The sequence below is a fragment of the Danio rerio genome, chromosome 8 (assembly GCF_049306965.1).
Source record: "Danio rerio strain Tuebingen ecotype United States chromosome 8, GRCz12tu, whole genome shotgun sequence".
NCBI lineage: Eukaryota > Metazoa > Chordata > Actinopteri > Cypriniformes > Danionidae > Danio > Danio rerio.
In genome coordinates, this window is record NC_133183.1 from 464,814 (window position 1) to 487,710 (window position 22,897).

The 22,897-nt window shown below is 39.8% G+C and overlaps 2 protein-coding genes across 3 annotated transcripts in view; both read left to right on the forward strand.

The window, feature by feature from the left end:
* The window catches only part of sncaip (synuclein, alpha interacting protein), a 28,652-nt gene extending 11,320 nt beyond the window's left edge, over positions 1 to 17,332 (forward strand). Inside the window, exons 5-11 of one of the 2 annotated variants that reach the window (XM_009303688.5) lie at positions 645 to 1,033; positions 3,771 to 3,950; positions 5,832 to 5,945; positions 6,429 to 6,554; positions 10,211 to 10,380; positions 10,471 to 10,557; positions 12,106 to 17,332. In XM_009303688.5, the coding sequence (XP_009301963.2) occupies positions 645 to 1,033; positions 3,771 to 3,950; positions 5,832 to 5,945; positions 6,429 to 6,554; positions 10,211 to 10,380; positions 10,471 to 10,557; positions 12,106 to 12,904 (1,865 nt within the window). In that variant the 3' untranslated portion in view covers positions 12,905 to 17,332. The remainder of the gene's footprint in view (positions 1 to 644; positions 1,034 to 3,770; positions 3,951 to 5,831; positions 5,946 to 6,428; positions 6,555 to 10,210; positions 10,381 to 10,470; positions 10,558 to 12,105) is intronic. The other variant, NM_001113636.2, reaches the window with a different exon arrangement.
* The window catches only part of dmxl1 (Dmx like 1), a 372,767-nt gene that overhangs the window by 194,293 nt on the left and 155,577 nt on the right, over positions 1 to 22,897 (forward strand). The window lies entirely within an intron of this gene.

Sequence of the window (22,897 nt, forward strand, 5' to 3'; positions counted from 1 at the left end):
TTATTTGAGTTATGACAATATAATAATATAAATAATATTATTTATGGAATGACAATATAATAATAATATTATTTAACTTATGACAAAATAATAATAATTATACTAATAATAATAATATAATAATAATATTTATGTAATGACAATATAATAATAGTAATAATAATAATAATAAAATAATAATTTTAAGTTATGACAATGTAATAATAATAATATAAATAATATTATTTAAGTTATGACAATATAATAATTATAATAATAATAATAATATAAATAATATTATTCATGGAATGACAATATAATAATATAAATAATATTATTTAAGTTATGAAAATATAATAATAATAATATTATTATTATTTAAGTTATGACAATATAATAATAATATAAATAATAATATTATTTATGTTATGACAATATAATAATAATAATATAAATAATAAAATTATTTGTTATAACAATATATTAATAATATAATATTATTAACCATATTATTATTTTGTTATAATATAAATATTATTATAATTTATATTGTTATTGTAATAAATAATAATAAGTAACATATTATTTTTCTTCAGTTGATGATAAAGTTTGACCAATAGTCAGTTGTTTTTACGTCTTCTGAAATCTCCCTGTGGTGAACGCAGCCCTGTTTGGGGAACTAGAGCACTACGACCTGGACATGGACGAGATCCTGGACGTGCCCTACATCAAGTGCACTCAGCAGGCGGCGACGCTGCCTCGAGCGCCCTCTGCAGGGAACACACACACACTGGTGCACTCTGAGAGCCTGAGCAGCGGGACGCAGTTCTGTGTGCTGTCGCCCGTCATGAGGAAGTCGAAATCTGCAGATCTCCGAGCGCAGAGTCTCGGGTTCGAGAACACACACGAGCAGATCCCGGACAGCAAAACCGGAGCTGACGGCGGACACGCATCCAGAAAACAAGCCAGAGGAGTGTCTCGAGAAGTGGACGAGGAGGCCAAGAAGAGCCAAAACATCCTGAATATCGTGAGAGATGGACAGATCTCTCTGCTGGTGAGAGATTTCACTGATGAAAGGATTTGAGTTTGACTAATAATCATGTGGTTTTGTTTTCAGAACTAGTAAGTCTGCATTAAAGGGGAGATGTTATACGAATACTAGATAGTAAAGTTTGAGGACAATGTTTATGGTGGCTTGAGGAAGCAGTTTGTTCAGTTTGAAAAAGTTTCAAGTTGCCTAAAAGAATGTTTAAGATCCCTGCAGTCAACAATGCAACCACTTAAAGACTGAAGCAAGCCAGTGAAAAGATTTAAAGTTGATTACTGTGTCTGACGGTGGTAATAGCATGAGTCAGCATGATTCTAGCATGAATTGGCATGATTCTAAGTAATTAGCATGTTATTAGCATATTTCTAAAATAAATTAGCATGCTGCTAGCATGTTTCTAGCATGAATTAGCATGTTATTAGCATGATTTTAGCATGAATTGGCATGTTGTTAGCAAGATTTTAGCATGAATTAGCATGTTAACATGATTCCACCATAAATTAATGTGTTGTTAGCATGATTCCAACATGAATTAGCATGTTGTTAGCATGATTTTAGCATGTTGTTAACATGATTCCAACATGAATTAGTATGTTGTTAGCACGATTCGAGCACAAATTAGCATGTTCTTAACATGTTTCTAGCATGAATTTGCATGTTGTTAGCATGATTTTAGCATGAATTAGCATGTTGTTAACATAATTCCAACATGAATTAAAGTGTTGTTAGCATGATTCCAACATAAATTAGCATATTGTAAGCTTGATTTTAGCATGAATTGGCATGTTTCTAGCATGAATTAGCATATTGTTAGCATGTTTCTAGCATGAATTAGTGTAACGGAGGCCAGCTAGTGAGTGCTGTGCAGGTAAACCTCACTCCTCTGACCTCTAAAGGTGCTCTAGTGACAAACACTAGAGGCCATGGTCTTTAGCCTCCTTGGTAGAGCAACCAACTTCCATGCGGAAGGTCGCCGGTTCAAAACCAGCTCGGAGCGGGTTGGGTGGCATAGGACCGACGGGGTTACATTAGCATGTTGTCAGAATAATTCTAGCTTGAATTAGCATATTGTTGGCGTTATTCCAACATGAATTAGCATGTTTCTATCATGAATTAGCATGTTGTTAGGATGATTTTAGCATGAATTAGCATGATTTTAGAATGAATTAGCAAGTTGTTAACATGATTCCAACATGAATAAACGTGTTGCCAGCATGATTTAAACATGAATTAGCATGTTGTTAGGATGATTTTAGCATGAATTAGATTGTTGTTAACATGATTCCAACCTGAATTAGTATGTTGTTAGCACGATTCGAGCAAGAATTAGCATGTTGTTAACATGATTCTAGAATGAATTAGCATGTAACTAGCCTGATTCTAACTCGAACTTGCATGATTTTAACATGAATTAGCATATAACTAGCCTGATTCCAGCTTGAATTAGCATGTTGTTAACATGATTCCAACATGAATTAGCATGTGCTAGCATGACTAGCATGTCACTAGCATATTTCTAGCACGATTAGCATGTCAGTAGAATGTTAGAATTATTAGCATGCGTTAGAATAGCTAGTCACAGTCTATGAGACAGTTTCTAGGGTGCTGATATTGGTTGCTAGGGAGTGGCTAGTAAGTTCAAAGGTCGTCAGTTGGAGTTGAATGAGGCCAGAAGTCAATGGGACTCTTGGGAAATTTCTAGGTTGTTTTTCGGAAAACTTAAAGTCGGATCTGTTAGAAAAGACATAGCAACCCGAGTCAGACCAGTATGAAGGTTTGACGAAAGTTTGAAGGATATAGCTTGAAAGGTTTAGGAGGAGAAGCACTTTAAAATCAGCCTCAATATGATGCACAAGCTCTGCACACCTGTCTTTGGGAATTTCTGCCCATTCCTCTTTGCAGCACCTCTCAAGCTCTATCAGGTTGAATAGGAAGCGATAGTGTGCAGCCATTTTCAGATCTCTCCAGAGATGCTCAATAGGATTTAGGTCTGGGCTCTGGCTGGGCCACTCAAGGACATTCACAGAGTTGTTGTGCTACTCCATTGATATGTTGGCGGTGTGCTTTGGGTCACTGTCCTGCTGGAAGATGAATCGTATGGTATGTTAGTATGCCTATTGGGATGCAGCCACAGGTGTCTGTAGCTCCGCCCTCTTCAGAAAAGAGCTCAATCTCATTTGCATTTAAAGTGACAGTCACCAAAACGCCACAATCAGGATCAAAGGCTGAAAGGGTCAGTGTCAGAGAGCTGGAGAACATCATCTGTGTGCTGTTCTCAGCTCAAACTCAAACACACGCTCTCTAGAAACAGCAGAGACGCATGTACAGCTTGTCAGTACCTCTAGGATTATGCAAAAAAAAATCTGATCTGAATGCTTGATTATGTGGTGAGTTTTTGTGTCAAATTTTGCAGCATTTCTTTTATTGTTTTACTGTGAAAATAGACACAGATGTACACATCTGATCATGCTTTTAAATGTAAAACTATGCAGATGGTGCTCTGTGGCACAGCAGGAATTTAAACAGTGTCTCAACCATGCAAAATATGCAGGAAATTTACAAAAATGCAAACTTCACACAGTATTTTCCAACATTTGCTGGACTTTGCGGTAAATTAAGTGATGGCAGAAAAGTGAAATGCTGAAAACTCTGTAAAATGCGTCCATTTTGAATCAAATGATGTGCTTTGATGTGTTGTTTTCAATATTGCTCAGGAATGAGAATTGTCATGTGTGTTGCACAGCCTCACTTTGCGGCGGAGAATCTGGAGCTGATCAGAGACGAGGACGGGAATAATCTTCTGCACGTGTCTGCGGCTCAGGGACACACAGACTGTCTGCAGCACCTGACGTCTCTCATGGGTGAAGACTGCCTGAACGAACGCAATAAACAGCAGCTCACGCCTGCAGGACTCAGCGTACGGGTGTGTGTCACATCACACACACACACAGTCACAGTACAGCTGCACACTATAAATAAACAATAAACTAAATATATTTAATAAACTAAATGAATCGCATGCATTGGGTGTTTAGGCAAATCTGACCAATCAGAGGTGTTTACCAAGTTTAACCCCGCCTCTCCAGTAGCTGAAAATCAACACTTAGGGCTCGTTCACACCAAGCACGAAAACTATGAGGTAGTGCTGGACACACATTAATCACAGTAAATCACATCCACAATAAAAGTTTTTGACATTATAAAAGTGTGTGCGCTGTGCATATTTATTATTAATATATAGATATCGAATGCATGCATTTCTATGAACAAATGTTTATTTATGTTCATTATAATATAATATATATGATACAAATTATATTTAAATAACTATGTAGTCAAATTGTTTTGTATAGTTTTGTTTCTATGTATGTGTATAACATACACTCACTGGCCACTTTATTAGGCACACCTTTCTAGTACCGGGTTGGACCCCTTTTGCCTTCAGAGCTGTCTTAATCCTTGTCAGAGATTCAGCAAGCTGCTGGAAATATTCCTCAGAGATTTTGCTCCATATTGTCATGATAGCATCACACAGTTGCTGCAGATTTGTCGGCTGCACATCCATGATGCCAATCTCCCGTTCCATCACATCCCAAAGCTGCTCTATTGGATTGAGCTCTGGTGACTGTGGAGGCCATTTGAGTACAGTGAACTCATCGTCATGTTCAAGAAACCAGTCTGAGATGATTGAGCTTTATGACATGCTGCGTTATCCTGCTGGAAGTAGCATCAGAAGATGGAGACACTGTGCTCATAAAGGGATGGACATGGTCAGCAGCAATACTCAGGTAGGCTGTGGCGTTGATGCTCAATTGGTACTAATGGACCCAAAGAAAATCTCCCCCACACCATTACACCACCACCACCAGCCTGAACCGCTGATACAAGGCAGGATGATCCATGCTTTCATGTTGTCTGAGCCGAGCATCCGAATGTGTCAGCAGAAATGGAGACTCATCAGAGCAGCAACGTTTCTCCAATCTTCTATTGTCCAGTTTTGGTGAGTCTGTGTGAATTGTAGCCTCAGTTTCCTGTTCTTAGCTGACAGGAGCGGCACCCGGTGTGCTCTTCTGCTGCTGTAGCCCATCCGCCTCAAGGTTGGCCGTGTTGTGTGTTCAGAGATGCTCTTCTGCAGAGCTCGGTTGTAACGAGTGCTTATTTGAGTTACTGTTGCCTTTCTATCAGCTGGAACCAGTCTGGCCATTCTCCTCTGACCTCTGACCTCATCCACAAGGCATTTGCGTCCACAGAACTGCCGCTCACTGGATATTTCCTCTTTGTCGGAGCATTCTCTGTAAACCCTGCATGGTTGTGCGTGAAAATCCCAGTAGATCAGCAGTTTCTGAAATACTCAGAGCAGTCCGTCTGGCAGCAACAACCATGCCACGTTCAAAGTCTCTTAAATCCCCTTTCTTCCCCATTCTGATGCTCACTCTGACCTGCAGCAGATCCTCTTCACCATGTCTACATGCCTAAATGCAGTGAGCTGCTGCAATGTGATTGGCTGATTAGACATCTGCGTTAACTAACAGCTGGACAGGTGTGCCTAATAAAGTGGCCGGTGAGTGTATTATGTCAAAACAAACTTTAATTTGAATGTGTTTAATTTTAATTAATGTCCGCCCAGCTCTAACTTTAATGGAAGCTGTTTAGCTGATGTAGAAAACAGACCACACTCACTGATTACATCATCCTGCACTCATGGGCGTGTACTGACGTTTGTCCAATCAGATGATCTAGAGTGAGCACTAGATCAAGAGTGGCAGCTGTGATATCATGTCATGTGATGTGTTTGTGTGTATAGAACGGTCATCTGGAGTGTGTTCGCTGGATGGTGAGCGAGACGGAGGCCATCGCGGAGCTCAGCTGTACTAGAGAACACCCGAGCCTCATTCATTACGCTGCTCGATACGGTCAGGTGAGCGACTGGAGTAAACAAACACACACTCACTATGAAAAATATCCATGAATGAGCAGTTTTCAGTATTTAATGATTCATGTTTTATTTAGTTAATGTTGATTTCTGCAGGTGAGTTGCATTATGGGATCTTGATCTCTCTTCCAGCAGCTTTTAACCTTGATCAGTGTGTAAAAGTGTGTGTTCTGCACATGTGTAATAGTGTGCAGTGCTGTATTGTGTGTGTGTTGGTGTTGCATATTAGCTTGCAATAAACTGCAGCACATTTACTTTTACTCTGCACTCTTATTCCTCTACAGATCATCTCTGATATTATTTTAAACCACTAAAATGTCAATAAAGGCTCTTTGTTAAGCTGCAGAGTTGAATTATCAACATCAGCAGTCGACAGAGCAGAGATCAACATCCCATAAATAAACTCTCTCTCTTTCTATGTGTGTGTGTGTATGCGCATGCATGTACGTGTGTGTGTGTGTGTTGCAGGAGCGTGTGCTGCTGTGGCTGCTGCAGTTTATGCAGGAGCAGGCCATCTCTCTGGACGAGCAGGATCAGAACGGGAACTCTGCGGTTCACGTCGCCGCTCAGTTTGGTCATCTGGGCTGCCTTCAGGTGCGACACACTCAGACAGGAAGCGGCTCTCCCTCACGCTTCCTGCTGCACTTCCTGCAGACTGGAAGAAAAACACTGGCTCTCCCTCACACTGATCAATCTGCGAGCAGTTTCACGATCAAAACTGTTCAGAAAGAGTGAAGATGCTGGATGGCATTATACATTACGGTTCTGTTAGTGTTAGTAAATCTATTTCATCAATGAGCAGTACATTTATACACTGTACATCTGTAAAACATTAGCTAATGATTGTAGATTAGTCTTTGTTAGCTGGTTAACTCGCAGTGCGTGAACTATTCCTAACTAGCAAACTTCTGCTTTTAGTAATGCATTAGTGAATGTTGACTTAATCACGGTGTGATGAGACGCTTGCGCCATCTAAAGTGCTATTCCCTCGCCAGGGTTGCGCTAGTTACAGAAAAAAAGTACCTATATACTAGAGAGGGGGGACTCGAGTCACATGACTTGACTCGAGTCAGACTTAAGTCACAAAATGTAGGACTTGAGACTTGCTTGACAAATATCCAAAAAAGACTCGACTTGACTTGGACTTGACTGTCAGGACTTGAGGCTTGACTTGGACTTGAGTTAAATGACTTGAAAAAGGACTTGTCTTTGTTAAATACACAACGTTTGTTTTATATTCAGCATTTAAAAACAAAACCAGAAGTTACGCATGCGCAGTATTAGCAGCTCATCGCTTCTCAGATCGGTCTGAAAGAATCGGTTGAATTTGCTGGACTGGATCATTCGGTTCATTAAGAAGAACCGCTTTAAATGATTCATTAGATTCATTTGAACAATTCATTTGCTATTCGGCCATCAGATAATGCTGTGATGAAAAATGTAAGGCGCTCCGCCAAAGATAGCCTATTGTACGGGTTTAAAGTTTACAAACAAGACAGCTAATCAAAACTTATACTTTTATATATGACTCAGTGCTTGTGTATATTTAGTGACAGTCATTATCATTCTTCTACACTGTTTTGTATCCGCCTAATTTAACCAAACTTGATGATGTCATCAGGCTAATACACAGGCTATTTTATATACACTTCTATAATGCTTTGGCATTTAGGTTTGCTTTGAACTTGAAAGAGGGATGCAGTTTTGACCTGTGAGCGGTGCTCATGGCTCCTGAATAAGAGAAAGTGGATGTTTTTTTTTTTTAACAGTTTTTTTTTTTTACTTTAACCCATTGACAGTAAACGGTGTATAACACTGTCATAATAAAATAAATTATTGTACAAACATTACTACAAACAATTTACCGGTGGAAAAAAATGAAGAATTAAGTTAGGCAAAACAAGAAACCATTTCAGACCATGGATCTCAAAACATCTGTATGTGTGGAATGGGCTATATATATATATATATATATATATATATTATTTGGAATCTGAAGGTTCAAAATGACATTTAGGGTGCTTTCACACCTGTGAATCGATTCAGTTGTTCCGAAACAGAGATTAAAATTGTTACGTTGTTGCTCTTTGCTCTTGGAGCGGTTCGCTTTCACACTGCAAAGTTTCTAATCGGACCAAAAGAGCTAAAGCAAGTCACGTGCGAGTAAACTCTCCTCACATTGGTCAGAGTGTCAGGGTTTATTTTGCAGCGTCCCACTCAGCTGTCAGGAGAGGTGGTGGTTTGGTGGTGATTGACAGGGTGCGCACGCGTGACGTGTCTGAGGAGAGACACGGTGGGGAGGGGTGAGAAGGGTGCGCGACGATGCCTATTTGAGGACCGGGAGAGAGACGCGAGATTACCGAGAGATCATCACTTGTTTGCGGGCATCCGGAGACTCACGAAACTTCCTGCCATACTCATAATTCTCTCTTCATATAGCCGTAAGCCTATTACATATCCATAAAACACTGTGATATAACCGCGCTCGGATCTGATCACTTTCTCACTGCAATCGAACCGCTCCAGGGTTCGTTTCAATCGAGCCGAGACCACCTCATTCAAGCGATCTCGGAGCAATTACTTTGGCGCGGAACAGAGCGCGATTGCCCTGTTCACACATGCCAATCGAACCGCGCTAACTGGGCAAACGAGATACGTTCCGAAACAAAAGTGTAGGTGTGAAAGCACCCTTAGAGTTCATTCTTAGCCATTCATATCACTAATCAACACATTTGTTTTATTGGAGTTATTGAAATGTACAAAATGTCTTCGAGGAAGATGATCTTTACTTTAAACACAATAATGTTTTTTGTAATAAAAGAAAAACTTATCGTTTTGATTCAATCCCCCCCCCCTCCCCCAAAAATGTACCTGCGTACTTTAGGATTGGTTTTGTCATTAAGGGTCTTGTTTATTAATAGTGTAATATTTTAATGACTTTGAAGTAAGCACACTCATTCCCCTAAGCAGAAAGCCATCTGATTCTGATATATATATATCTATATATATATATACACAACAGTTCTGTCTGGTTCTCAAATCTGATTGGCTGATAGCCGTGTGATATTCTGCAATATCATAACTCCTACTGCCTCTTTACCCTTTGTGTATTACTCCGCCCACATACAGCCAGCAGAAAGCAGACACTACAGATCTAAAGTTTAAAAGATGCACGCTCAGCTGTTTAACTGTCAGCTTATGATTTGAATCCAATGTGGAAGAATGTAGTTCCTCATACAAAAGGGGTTTTAAAACTTTCCGTGTTTGATTTTGTTTTATATACACAATTATGCCGTCAAACTGTTGTATAAACGCAATATCACACGAGTAGCAGTGCAATATGGCTGTATATTGGCCATCACACGCCTCCCACCAGTGCCGATATACAGCCATATCGCACTGCTACTCGTGTGATATTGCTCATATATATATATATATATATATATATCATTAGATTGACTTGAAAGTGACTTGCTAGACCAGGCTACGACCTAACGTGACTTGAAATAAGCAGTGACTTGACTTGAGTCTGACAAAAAATGACTTGACTTGCTTAAGACTTATGACTTGAGACTTGCTTGTTACTTGCACATGTGTGACTTACTCCCACCTCTGATAAGTACAGTTACTAGTTACTTAACTCAAAAAAGAACTCAATTACTTGATCGATTACTTACACCAAAAAGTAATGCAATACTGTTAAGAGTAAAGGACATTTTAATGCTCCCATTAATGCCTTAAACAACACTTCAGTGCTGCATGGAGAATACTCTGCAGATCGGCCTCTCAGTTTAATTAATCTGCATTCTCACAACTAAAACGCAAGACTTGAACAGAAAGTCATTTTAAACACTCATTTATTTAAGTGAGACCAGCAGCACAAAAACAATATCACAAGATGATAAACAAGCTGAATCATATATTCAGAAACAAAAAGCAAAAACTAAAGTTTGTTCAGCGTCTGAAAACTATTTATATTTAACCCTTAAACTTGTTCCTTCACAGCTTGAGTATGAAAATAGCGACAATATACAACAAACACCTTTATAAAGTAATCTGAATTATCATTCACAATCAATTTCTGTCTCTCTGTGTGTGTGTGTGTGTGTGTGTGTGTGTGTGTGTGTGTGTGTGTGTGTGTGTGTGTGTGTGTGTGTGTGTGTGTGTGTGTGTGTGTGTGTGTGTGTGTGTGTGTGTGTGTGTGTGTGTGTGTGTGTGTGTGTGTGTGTGTGTGTGTGTGTGTTTCTCAGACTCTGGTGGAGTACGGCTCTAATGTGACGGTGCAGAATCAGCAGTGTGAGCGCGCGTCTCAGTGTGCGGAGCGTCAGGGTCACACCACCTGCTCCAGGTACCTGGTGGTGGTGGAGACCTGCATGTCTCTGGCCTCGCAGGTGGTCAAACTCACCAAACAGCTGCACGAGTAAGAGATGCACTCACTCATGTGTCTGACCGACCGCTGCTGAAGGTGTGGAGTGTGTGATGCCGGTGTGTGTGTGTGTGTTTCTGACAGGCAGACCACGGCGCGGGTGGCTCTACAGAATCAGCTTCAGCTTCTGTTGCAGACACAAGAGCCTAACGGCAGACCACCATCTCCCAGGTCTGACAACACACACACACACACACACACACACACACACACATGTATAATGTACAGCAACCGGCCCATTTTTAGATGCATTTCATATCAACTGGCCCATTTATAGATGTATTTCCTAGCAACCAGCCAGTTTTTAGATGTCTTTCATTGAAAACGGCCCATTATTAGATGCATTCCATAGCAACCGGCCCATTTTTAGATGTATTTCATTGCAACCAACTTATTTTTAGATGTATTTCATAGCAACAGGCACATTTTTAGATGTATTTCATAGCAACAGACTTATTTTTAGATGTTTTTCTTAGCAACCGGCCCTTTTTTAGAAGCATTCCATAGCAACCGGCCCATTTTTAGATGTATTTCATAGCAACCGGCCCATTTTTAGATGTATTTCATAGCAACCGGCCCATTTTTAGATGTATTTCATAGCAACCGGCCCATTTTTAGATGTATTTCATAGGAACCGGCCCATTTTGTAAATGCTTTTTTGAGCAACCGGCTTATTTAAAGATGTATTTCATAGTAACTGGCCCATTTTTAGATATGTTTTCTAGCAACCGGCCCATTTTTAGATGCTTTCCATAGCAACCGGCCCATTTTTAGAAGCATTCCATAGCAACCGGCCCATTTTTAGAAGCATTCCATAGCAACCGGCCCATTTTTAGATGTATTTCATAGCAACCAACTTATTTTTAGATGTATTTCATAGCAACAGGCACATTTTAGATGTATTTCATAGCAACAGACTTATTTTTAGATGTTTTTCTTAGCAACCGGCCCTTTTTTAGAAGCATTCCATAGCAACCGGCCCATTTTTAGATGTATTTCACAGCAACCGGCCCATTTTTAGATGTATTTCATAGCAACCGGCCCATTTTTAGATGTATTTCATAGCAACCGGCCCATTTTTAGATGTATTTCATAGCAACTGGCCCATTTTTAGATATATTTTCTAGCAACCGGCCCATTTTTAGATGCTTTCCATAGCAACCGGCCCATTTTTAGATGTATTTCATTGCAAATGGCCCTTTTTTAGATGCATTCCATAGCAACCGGCCCATTTTTAGAAGCATTCCATAGCAACCGGCCCATTTTTAGATGTATTTCATAAGAACCGGCGCATTTTTAGATGTATTTCGTAGGAACCGGCCCATTTTTACATGCTTTTTTGAGCAACTGGCCCATTTTTAGATATATTTCCTAGCAACCGGCCCATTTTTAGAAGCATTCCATAGCAACCGGCCCATTTTTAGATGTATTTCATTGCAAATGGCCCATTTTTAGATACATTTCCTAGCAACCGGCGCATTTTTAGATATATTTCCTAGCAACCGGCCCATTTTTAGATGTATTTCATAGGAACCGGCGCATTTTTAGATGTATTTCATAGGAACCGGCGCATTTTTAGATGTATTTCGTAGGAACCGGCCCATTTTTAGATGCTTTCCATAGCAACCAGCCCATTTTTAGATGTATTTCATAACCAGCAGATTTCCAGATGTTCTTGTATCTTGTGTTGTCTGACAGATGTTCTCTGTCTCTGTTCAGCTGTCGTGTTCCTCCGTCAGACTCGTGGCCTGAAATGACCCTAACAGCAGAAGTGGCTCCTGAAAACGGCCAGTGGGTCCTGAAGCAGAAACACACGGAGACGGACGGAGTCATGCGGAAACTGCTGACGAAAGATGCAGCAGAGCGAACCCATCCCAGAGACACCCACGATGCAGGGGCGGAGTCAGGGGCGGGGCCAGGGGCTGGACCAATGAAACGGCTGGGAGTGGGGGAGAGGCGGGAACTTAAGCTGGCGCGTCTGAAGCAGATCATGCAGCGTTCGCTCAGTGAGTCTGACGGAGACGTCTATCCTCCAGACGAGACCAAACACATGTCCAGACCCACACAACTGCCCATCCCCGAGGCTGAGGAGCCCAAAAACACACACTCCTCCAGCGAACGCAAGCTCTCCTTCACACACAGGACTTCCAAATCTGTGGACGCCTGTAACCCGTCTCCATCATCAGACCAGAGCGATCCTGAAACCAGAACAGAAGCGGGAGATAAAGTCACCACCAGTCCTAAAAGTGCGCTCAAATCTCCGTCCTCCCGCAGGAAAACCTCGCAGAATCTGAAGCTGAGAGTCACGTTTGATGAGCCGCCGCGGAAAGACGGAGCCGCCGGCGACACTAAAGCCCCGTCCACTAAAGAAAAGAGACCCTTCGGTGCGTTTCGCTCTATAATGGAGACGCTGAGCGGAAACCAGAACAACAACAACAGCAACAGCAGCAGCAGCAATGCTCAGAGTCCTGGAAAACACACCGGGAAGAAGAGCAAGAGCAAGACGAGCGCTGTGTAGAGCAGCCGATGACTGTCAGAGCCCTGGGTTAAGGGTTAGTTCACACTAAAATGACAATATCCTGCTCATTTCCTCCCCCACAGCTCATCAGAGATGCACACTGTAGGTAATGAACAGCTTCTGTGTTTATTAGCGGTGGTGAACTGCATTATGGGATGTTGATCTCTGCTCTGTCCACTTCTGATGTTGAATATTAAACTCTACAGTTTAATAAAGAGACTTTTACTGACATTTTAGTGGTTTGAGATGATATCAGAGACAATCTGTAGAGGAATAAGAGTGTAGAGTAAGAGTAAACGTGCTGCAGTTCATGACACGGAGTCTGTAGTGTAATATACAACACCAACACACACACTATACAGCACTGCACACTATTACACACGTGCAGAACACACACTTTTACACACTGATCAAGCAGAGGTGGGGATCCACACGCTGGTTTATTAGAATGGACAGTCAAGCAGTGGTCAATACAGGGGCAAACTGATGTATGAGGGCAATCCAGAGTCGACATCAAATTAACAGGCAGATGGTCAAAAGGCAGGCAGCAAACAGGACGAAACACATAAACAAGGCAAAGGATCAAACACACGGCAAAGGCAGACCAAGGAAACGCGTTGTAGTGTCACTATAGCAGATAACAAGACTCAGCAAAGAGTATTTGTGTTTGAGCAGTACTTCTACACCATGAATCAGGCCGGTGTAATCAGTCAGGATCTAGAACATGTGTGAATGGAGGGCATGTATGAAGTTGTAGTCCATGAATTAGCGCAGGGGTGTCAAACTCAATTCCTGGAGGGCCGAAGCCCTGCACAGTTTAGTTCCAGCCCTGCTCCAACACACTTACCTGTAGGTTTCAAACAAGCCTGAAGGACTCAATTAGTTTGATGAGGTGTGTTTAATTAGGGTTGGAAGTAAACTATGCAGAGCTGCGGCCCTCCAGGAACTGAGTTTGACACCTGTGACCTAGCGAATTTGTAGTTTGTGCGAGTGTGAATGTTTTCCAGCGACCTCTGGTGGTTAGAGATCGCTGGTGATCATGACATTTACACACTTGAGTAGGTTAAAAGCTGCTAGAGGAAAGGTCAACATCCCATAATGCAGTTCACCAGCAGAAATAAACAGGGAAATATTAAACGTGAATCGCAGAATCCAGAAAACTGCTGATGTGTGTGACTTTAGAGCATCACAGCAGGCTTTGAGCTGACTCTGTGGGGTTTGGGGCTTCATATAATGGCAGTGAATGGTGACCGATTTATAAATAAACACATACAGATGAGTCCAAATCTATAGCCGTGGCTCCTGATCACACACTGAGCTCATGTAAAGCTCCCGGTAAAAAATTCAACATTATTTACAATATTATAGCTTTAATCCAGTGAAGCGGGGGTGTCCAAACTCAGTCCTGGAGGGCCGGGCTCCTGCATACTTTAGTTCCAACCCCAATTAAACACACCTGAGGCAGCTGATCAAGCTCTTTCTTGGTTAATCATAAACTTCCAGGCAGGTTTGTTGAAGGATGTTGGAGCTAAACTATGCAGGACAGCGGCCCTCCAGGACTGAGTTGGACACCCCTGCAGTAAAGCAGTCACGTGTGCTGATACCTGTTTGACTTCATGCTGTAAGTGATGTTCAGTTTCCTGTAGGGAGTGATGATTTCTGTTTACAAGATCTCATTATTTTTAATCTACTTAACATGTCAGTGTTGTCTGCCGTTATATGAAGCGCTGAGAACCACAGATTCAGCTCCCAATCTCCATTAATGTAATAAAAAGCTCATCTGGGATGAGCTGTGGGCGACTACATGAACAGGAAGCTTTCATATTTGGGTGATCTGTGCCTTTAAGGGTTAGTTCACACAGAAATTAAACATGTTATTAATCACCACCATGCTGAAAAATCCAGCTTAAACCAGCCTAGGATGGTTGGCTGGTTTTAGCTGGTCGACCAGGCTGGTTTTAGAGTGGTTTTGGCCATTTCCAGGCTGGTCTTAGCTGGTCACGGTGGAAAATGACCAGCTAAATCCAACTAAAACCAGCGTGACCAGCCTGGTTTAAGCTGGACATAGCTGGTTTTGGCTGTGCTTCCAGCCTGACTAGGCTGGTCAAGCTGGTTTTAGATGGTCATCTCCCAGCCTGACCAGCTAAGACCAGGCTGAAAATGGCCAAAACCCCTCTAAAACCAGGCTGGTCGACCAGCTAAAACCAGCCAACCATCCTAGGCTGGTTTAAGCAGTTTTTTCAGCAGCTCTCTCAGGAGGATTAAATCAAATTTAGTGTTTATTTAAAACAAAGGAAGCTGATCTGCCAGTGGGTGAGGAACACCTGGTTTTCTGAGTGAAATGACCAGATTATTCCCCTCACTGGCAGATTATTCAGTAACACACTATAATAACTGCACACTATGAGTCATTTATGAATTATTGGCATCTAGTGAATTCATGATCAGTTCAGCATGACCGCTGCATTAATAAACGTTAGTAAACAGTTTATAACTGCAGATACAAATGCTCTATTACTGACTTATAAACACATGTATAATGTGCTTAATAACTGCACTTTCATACTTTGTTTTAATTTTTCACTAAATTAACTATTGCATTAATAACACACCAGTTGTATTTAAGAGTAGTTGGAGGTTTTTAAGATGATTCAGAATGAGTTAGTAAATGATTAATAAACTATTGAAATTAACGTTTATAACTCGTATTATTCAGGCGTATAGTAATTGTTGATTTGTATGTTAATGATTTATTTTTAACTCTGCTTCATCCAGTTCTGTGACCTAATCTAAAGTGAGGACTATTGATGCTTTATAAATCTCTTATAAATGCCAATTAAATGCTTGGTATCAAATGCACAATAATCTTTGCAATCGTATCTAAAAAGTAAAATGACTTGGATAATTAGATAAAACAACAATATAATAATTAATCAATATAAGAAGATGCACTGTTTAAACTGTAGTCTTTTTATTGTAGATACGGTTCCAAAGATTTTATTTTATTTGTTGCAGGTTAATTTGTGTATCTTCAAATGAATAGAATTAATAATGTTGTTAATGTTCTTTTATTCCTGTTTAGAATATAACTGAGCCTTTAATAGTCATTTATGCAGGATTCAATAGTCCTCACTTTAGATTAGCTCACAGAACTGGATGAAGATGAGTTAATAAAGCATTTATCAACATACAAATGAACTATTAGTATACGCCTGAATAATAAGAGATATAAATGTTGATTTTTATTATTTTTTAAGATATATTTTTGGCCTTTTTGCCTTTATTAAGTGGACAGGACAGTATTATAGACAGGAAGTGAAGTGGGAGAGAGCTGGGGTAGAGACGGGAGATGTCCTCGAGCCGGGATTCGAACTTGGGACGCCCTGAAGTGCTCCTGCACCATTTGTCAGCACACTAACCACTAGGCTATTGCACCGACATAAATGTTGATTTCAATAGTTTATTAATCATTTACTAACTCGTTCTGAATCATCTTAAAAAGCAACTAACGATGCTTAAATAACTGATTTGTAAATAATGCAATACTTAATTTAGTAATAAAAATAAATCATTAACAAAGTATGAAAGTGCAATGATTAAGCACATTATACATGTGTTTATAAGTCAGTAATAGAGCATTTGTATCTGCAGTTATAAACTGTTTATTAATGTAGAGTAATGCTGAACTGATGATGAATTCACTATTTGCTAATGCTTAATAAATGGTTCATAGTGTGTAGATATTATAATGTTACAGATTATTCATCTTATTTGAAGGAAAACACTACAAACCTTCACTTATTATTTCTGAAAGGAAGTAAAGCTTCTTGATGTGAGCATGTTTAGATATTTGGACTTGAACACTCTTGAAAAGCCTGTTTTGCAGTGTAGTGAACACACGGTTTGATCTGATACTGAAAACATTGGTGGACAGAGTAGTGTTGCAGGTATTTTGGAGCTTTGGTGGTTTAAGGATGTGTTTCTGGACCTGCGTCTCGGGACCCTTGCTGTTTATGGAGGATGAAGAGCTGCAGGATTTCATCTAAAATATCTTCATTTGTGTGATGAATGATGAACGAAGCGCTCAGAGGATTATAAACCACATGGGGAATCTTGATTTCTGTGTGAACTGACCCTTTAAATCACGCGTTACGTACATGAGAACACTTTCTTACTCACCAGTTTAGAGTTTTGTACAGACTCGATAATAATGAACCTGAACGAACACACAGACGAATGAAGGAATCGCTCTTTACTTGTGATTCTGTTTGTTTAATAACTCTAATATGTTTCTATATAATCTGTGTTGTTTTGCGGTAATGTATGATTCATAATTTATCTGTTATTACGTTTGAATGCAAGAAACGGTCTGCTATTGGAAAGCATTGTATAACGCCGATTAAAATAAAGAGGTTTTCAGCTGTTTACTATACGAGGAGAGGTTACTCGCACAGAGCTCGTTTCAATAGTGAGGATGTCTGAGGAGAATCACGAGTGTGTGAAGTTAAAGATGGAGATGTGTGATGATAAACTGACTGGGCATCTTAAAGACGCTAATAATATTGACCTTAATTAAAATAATATGGACCTTAATATTGTTATTTAATCATTTTAAAAACTACTTTTATTACATCCAAACTAAAATATATGTGTGTGTGTGTGTTTGTCAGAGATTCAGCAAGCTGCTGGAAATATTCCTCAGAGATTTTGCTCCATGTTGTCATGATAGCATCACACAGTTGCTGCAGATTTGTCGGCTGCACATCCATGATGCCAATCTCCCGTTCCACCACATCCCAAAGCTGCTCTATTGGATTGAGCTCTGGTGACTGTGGAGGCCATTTGAGTACAGTGAACTCATCGTCATGTTCAGCAGTCTGAGATGATTGAGCTTTATGACATGCTGCGTTATCCTGCTGGAAGTAGCATCAGAAGATGGAGACACTGTGCTCATAAAGGGATGGACATGGTCAGCAGCAATACTCAGGTAGGCTGTGGCGTTGATGCTCAATTGGTACTAATGGACCCAAAGAAAATCTCCCCCACACCATTACACCACCACCACCAGCCTGAACCGCTGATACAAGGCAGGATGATCCATGCTTTCATGTTGTCTGACCCGAGCATCCGAATGTGTCAGCAGAAATGGAGACTCATCAGAGCAGCAACGTTTCTCCAATCTTCTATTGTCCAGTTTTGGTGAGTCTGTGTGAATTGTAGCCTCAGTTTCCTGTTCTTAGCTGACAGGAGCGGCACCCGGTGTGCTCTTCTGCTGCTGTAGCCCATCCGCCTCAAGGTTGGCCGTGTTGTGTGTTCAGAGATGCTCTTCTGCAGAGCTCGGTTGTAGCGAGTGCTTATTTGAGTTACTGTTGCCTTTCTATCAGCTGGAACCAGTCTGGCCATTCTCCTCTGACCTCTGACCTCATCAACAAGGCATTTGACCCACAGAACTGCCGCTCACTGGATATTTCCTCTTTGTCGGAGCATTCTCTGTAAACCCTAGAGATGGTTGTGTGTGAAAATCCCAGTAGATCAGCAGTTTCTGAAATGCACCAACAACCATGCCACATTCAAAGTCTCTTACATCCCCTTTCTTCCCCATTCTGATGCTCAGTCTGAACTGCAGCAGATCCTCTTGACCATGTTTACATGACTAAATGCAGTGAGCTGCTGCCATGTGATTGGCTGATTAGACATTTGTGGTAATGAGCAGTTGGACAGGTGTACCTAATAAAGTGGCCGGTGAGTATATATATATAAATAGGTCATATTTTCTAGCACATTTAAACAAAATAGATTATTTTCACAGATATGTTTATTAAGATAATTGTAAAGTCTCTAAATGTCTTTAGAAATGGAAAGATAATGCATTTAAATTCATGCAAAATATTGCAAACTACACAACATTTTGTTTTTAGCGCTTCGAGTCTGAGAAAAGCGCACTATAAATAAAATTAATATTATTATTTAGATTTTTGCTTTTGAATATTTTTCTCTAATATAGATTTGAGCTACTAATTTTTAAAAATCATTATCTGCAGTTATTTAGTTAGATCAGCTCCAGATTTGGCTTCAGGACTGACTGATGTATTGCACAATTATACATAATATTGTAAGGATCCTGTTGAAAATAATAATGTCAATGAAAGATTTGTGAGCACTTTGTGAGGCTTATTTAAATTAAATGAGAGAGAGAGACAGATTGAGAGAGAATAAGTGTTTGTTCATATTATTATTATTAAATCTATATGTATGTTTTGTTCTGACAACATTGTGCTTTATTTCAGTCATGCCAATAAAGCTCTTTGAATATGAATTTGAATAAGACAGAGAGAAAGTATAACAGAGAGAGAGAGAGACAGATTGAGAGACGGGCAGACAGAGAGACACACAGATACAGGCTGAGAGCGAGAGACAGGCAGGCAGGCGCTGGTGTTCGGCTGTTGTGCAGCATGAAAATGGAGCAGACGAGCGCTTGATTTGACAGCAGTCGAGTCGTCTATAGATTTTTGTGTCCATTGTTTGGGCTTATTTGTGTGCTGCTTTACTCAGTCAATCAAATATAATTGACACCGCTGGGCTGCTGTTGTTTCTGGATGACAGCGGTTAATGCCGCTGGAAAACAGCTGCGGGAAACTCGCTCTGCTGAACGATGGGGAAAGGTTTCAGTCTCTCTCAGCCGTCAAGCGCATTAATTGATGATCTTATAATAATGTGATCAACCTTTAATTCTGCTTCTGTTCACCAGAAACACACACGCAGTTCTGCCATCATGGCTGAATATTCATGATCGGAGAAATCCAGAAGAGGGAAGCAGAGCCGTGCAGAACATTCAGCATGATCATCATGAGTATACAGCAGCACACACATCTCTCCCATTTAAATGAGATAATGCACATGTGTGATGCTGATATTCTAAATACAGTCAACAATTATTCAACTCAAGTTTATTTCTATGCCACTTTTGCACAATTATTTCTGTTCCAAAGCAAGAAAATTATGGTTTCAAACACAAATCAAGTTTTATTTAAACTCTTAGAGTGTGTTTTTGTTAATATTCAGATTGTTGTATTGGTGTTTGTTCATCACAGTGTGCTTTAATACATAATAAGCTATTTATTTTCCAGCAATACCTTTTTTTACATGTTAATCAGGCCCACATGCAGGAGACATTGACTGATACTCTGAATATTTATAGGTCTGTTGTTCATTAATACTGTATAATATGCCTCCATTTATTTACATTAATTAAGCTTGCAGTGAAAACTACTAAATCTTTAGAGTTTGAAAAGCATTTATTGATCTTAGCTGATGTTATTTTCTTAGTTAATGCTTAATAACTTTATTAAGAGTTGATAAAGCAATGTAGAGAAATTTAAGGCCCTTGATAAGTATAAAAAGTCTTTAATGCTAGTTTGTAAGGTATTAAATTTGACATCATTTTTGATTATGCAGTGTATATTTGTATGCTAAAGATGCCTGAATTAAATCTGGGAATATCAGGATGCTGTGTAGTAAATGAAATCAACAGAATCCGGCTAGATTTGACATCATGCTGCTTTGTTTACTGCTGTAATCAAGGCAACACCATCATTTCTGCAGTTCTACAGGCGCCAACCTGCTCAATTAGCAAGATTTACTAGAGATTTATTCAGTATATGTCTAATGTTTCAATAGTGTCTGGATGCAGCCTTTATGATGCAGGCTGAGATTGCATCACTCAGCGATGCAGGGTCAGACACAATGCAGTCAATGGAGTGAGTGACGTCACTGTGATGGGTAGGGTTAGGGGTGGGGTTAGGTGAGCGCATTAAAAAGCATTGGATGCAGCTCAGAATGCACTGCACCAGGTCTGCAGCCAGACTCCTCTCTAATGTTTTAGTTTTGGATTTGTTTCTTACATTAATATTGGTCACATTTTTGATGGTCTGCTTGCTGAATTAAGTTGCACTGCATCTACATGCCAACTAGTTCTCATTAGATTCTCAGTAGACTGTTAGGTTGGGGTTAGTGTATAAGTTGACATGAACATGAAAAGTTTACTATAGTCAGTTAAATGTCTATTAACGGAGCAGCATCAGCATATTAAGCAGACAGACTACTAATACTCAAATGCACCTTCAAAATAAAGTGTTACCATAATATTTAGTAAATATATACCCGGGTAAAGTCTCACCAGTGTTTCTGGTTGAATCCTAAAGTGGTTATAAGGTCTTTAAAAGGTCTTAAAGGTATTAAATTTCACTCTCTGATTCCTCTATATACTCTGAACCTTCACAATAAGTTCACAAAAGACTAGATGGAGTTTAGGAAAATTCCAATAGTCTCATGATGATGCATCTCTCAGTGATGCAATGTCAGACACAATGCACTCAATGGAGCTAGTGAAGTCACTGTGAGGGGTGAGCGCATTAAAAAGCATTGCATGCAGCTCAGATTGCATGTGCAGCAGGTCTGCATCCAAATTCAGGCGATTTCTTTTCTTAAACCGTCAATAACTACTGTAATTAATGTTTATGTTGTTCTAAACTAATGCAAACGTATTGTTTTTGCACTTTATAATTATGTTACACCTAATAAGTTAACTATACAGTAACAGTACATGAATAATGATGCATTAATATGTAAACTAAACATTACTTTATTATGAACTAATGATTTGAGTGAATGCATGTGCCAATCATGAACTTCAACTTCACGAGAGGTCGTGCACTGAAAAAAGATTCAAAGATGATTCCTTAGATTTACTCATTTTTTTAAAGTTGAGTGTTGTAAATAATTTATTTGAGCTGAATTTAAACAAACAAGATAAGTTGAACATTGCTAAATTTAATTTGTTTGTTTATATATAACATAAATTGTTTGCAACAAATTTGCAGACATTATTTTTTCCAGTGTGTGTGAATGACGACTACCTTTATCACCTGTTAGTGCATGGTGTTAAATTAACATTAAAGTTTAAGCTTAATGTAACCAACATGACCTCATAAGCTGTTAATGTATAATTATGTCATGACTTTACTTGGAGGGGCACATCACCCTTAACTCGTCCCTAACTACTCATCGACTCCTGTGTTTAAACTGTTGATGTTGCCTGAACATTCTTCTATTGTTATTCAGTGTAAACATTCTTCTATTGTTATTCAGTGACGTCACTCACTCCACTGAGTGCATTGTGTCTGACACTGCATTGCTGAGTAATGCAATCTCAGTTTGCATCATAAAGGCAGCATCCAGATACTATTGGATTAGCTAGCCTTGGTGTGTCTGGTTAGGGTTGGAACTAAGCTGTGGAGGACACCGGCACTCCAGGACCGAGTTTGGACATGCCTGCACTAGACGAATGTGCATAAGGAGTTGATGAGTACTTAAGGATGGGTTAATGGTGATCTGTCTCTCCAAGTAGTCAAGATATAACTAAACATTAACATGTCAGGAGTTCATGATGGTTAAATTAAGCATAAACAAATGTGGTAACTAACACATTAATTAACAACATGTACTACCAAGTAATAAGGGTAGCCGTTATTTACATATTAACTCTTGTGACTCATGTTGTAAAGTTAGTTAAAGATTAGCGCATGCATTCACCCATCATTAGTTCATAATAAAGTAATGTTTGTTATGGTGGCTTGAAAAGCCAACATACTGTTATCTCACTTAAACTTCTTCTTCTTCCGTCTTCCGAGTCTAATTTTAAAGTGTATCTCCTCCTAACCTCTTCAAGCTACATACTTCAAACTTTCGTCAAACCTTCAAACTGGTCTGACTCGGGTTGCTATGTCTTTTCTAACTGATCCGACTTTCGGTTTTCCGAAAAACGACCTGGGAAATTCCCAAAATTCCCATTGACTTAACATTGGGTCAAACTTTGTGACCTCATAACTCTGCATCAGACTGTCCTACAAACTTAAGAATGGCCTCATCTAACTCAGACTAGCCAGCAGCCAATCACCGATGACCTTTAAACTTACTAGCAACCACTTATGCCAC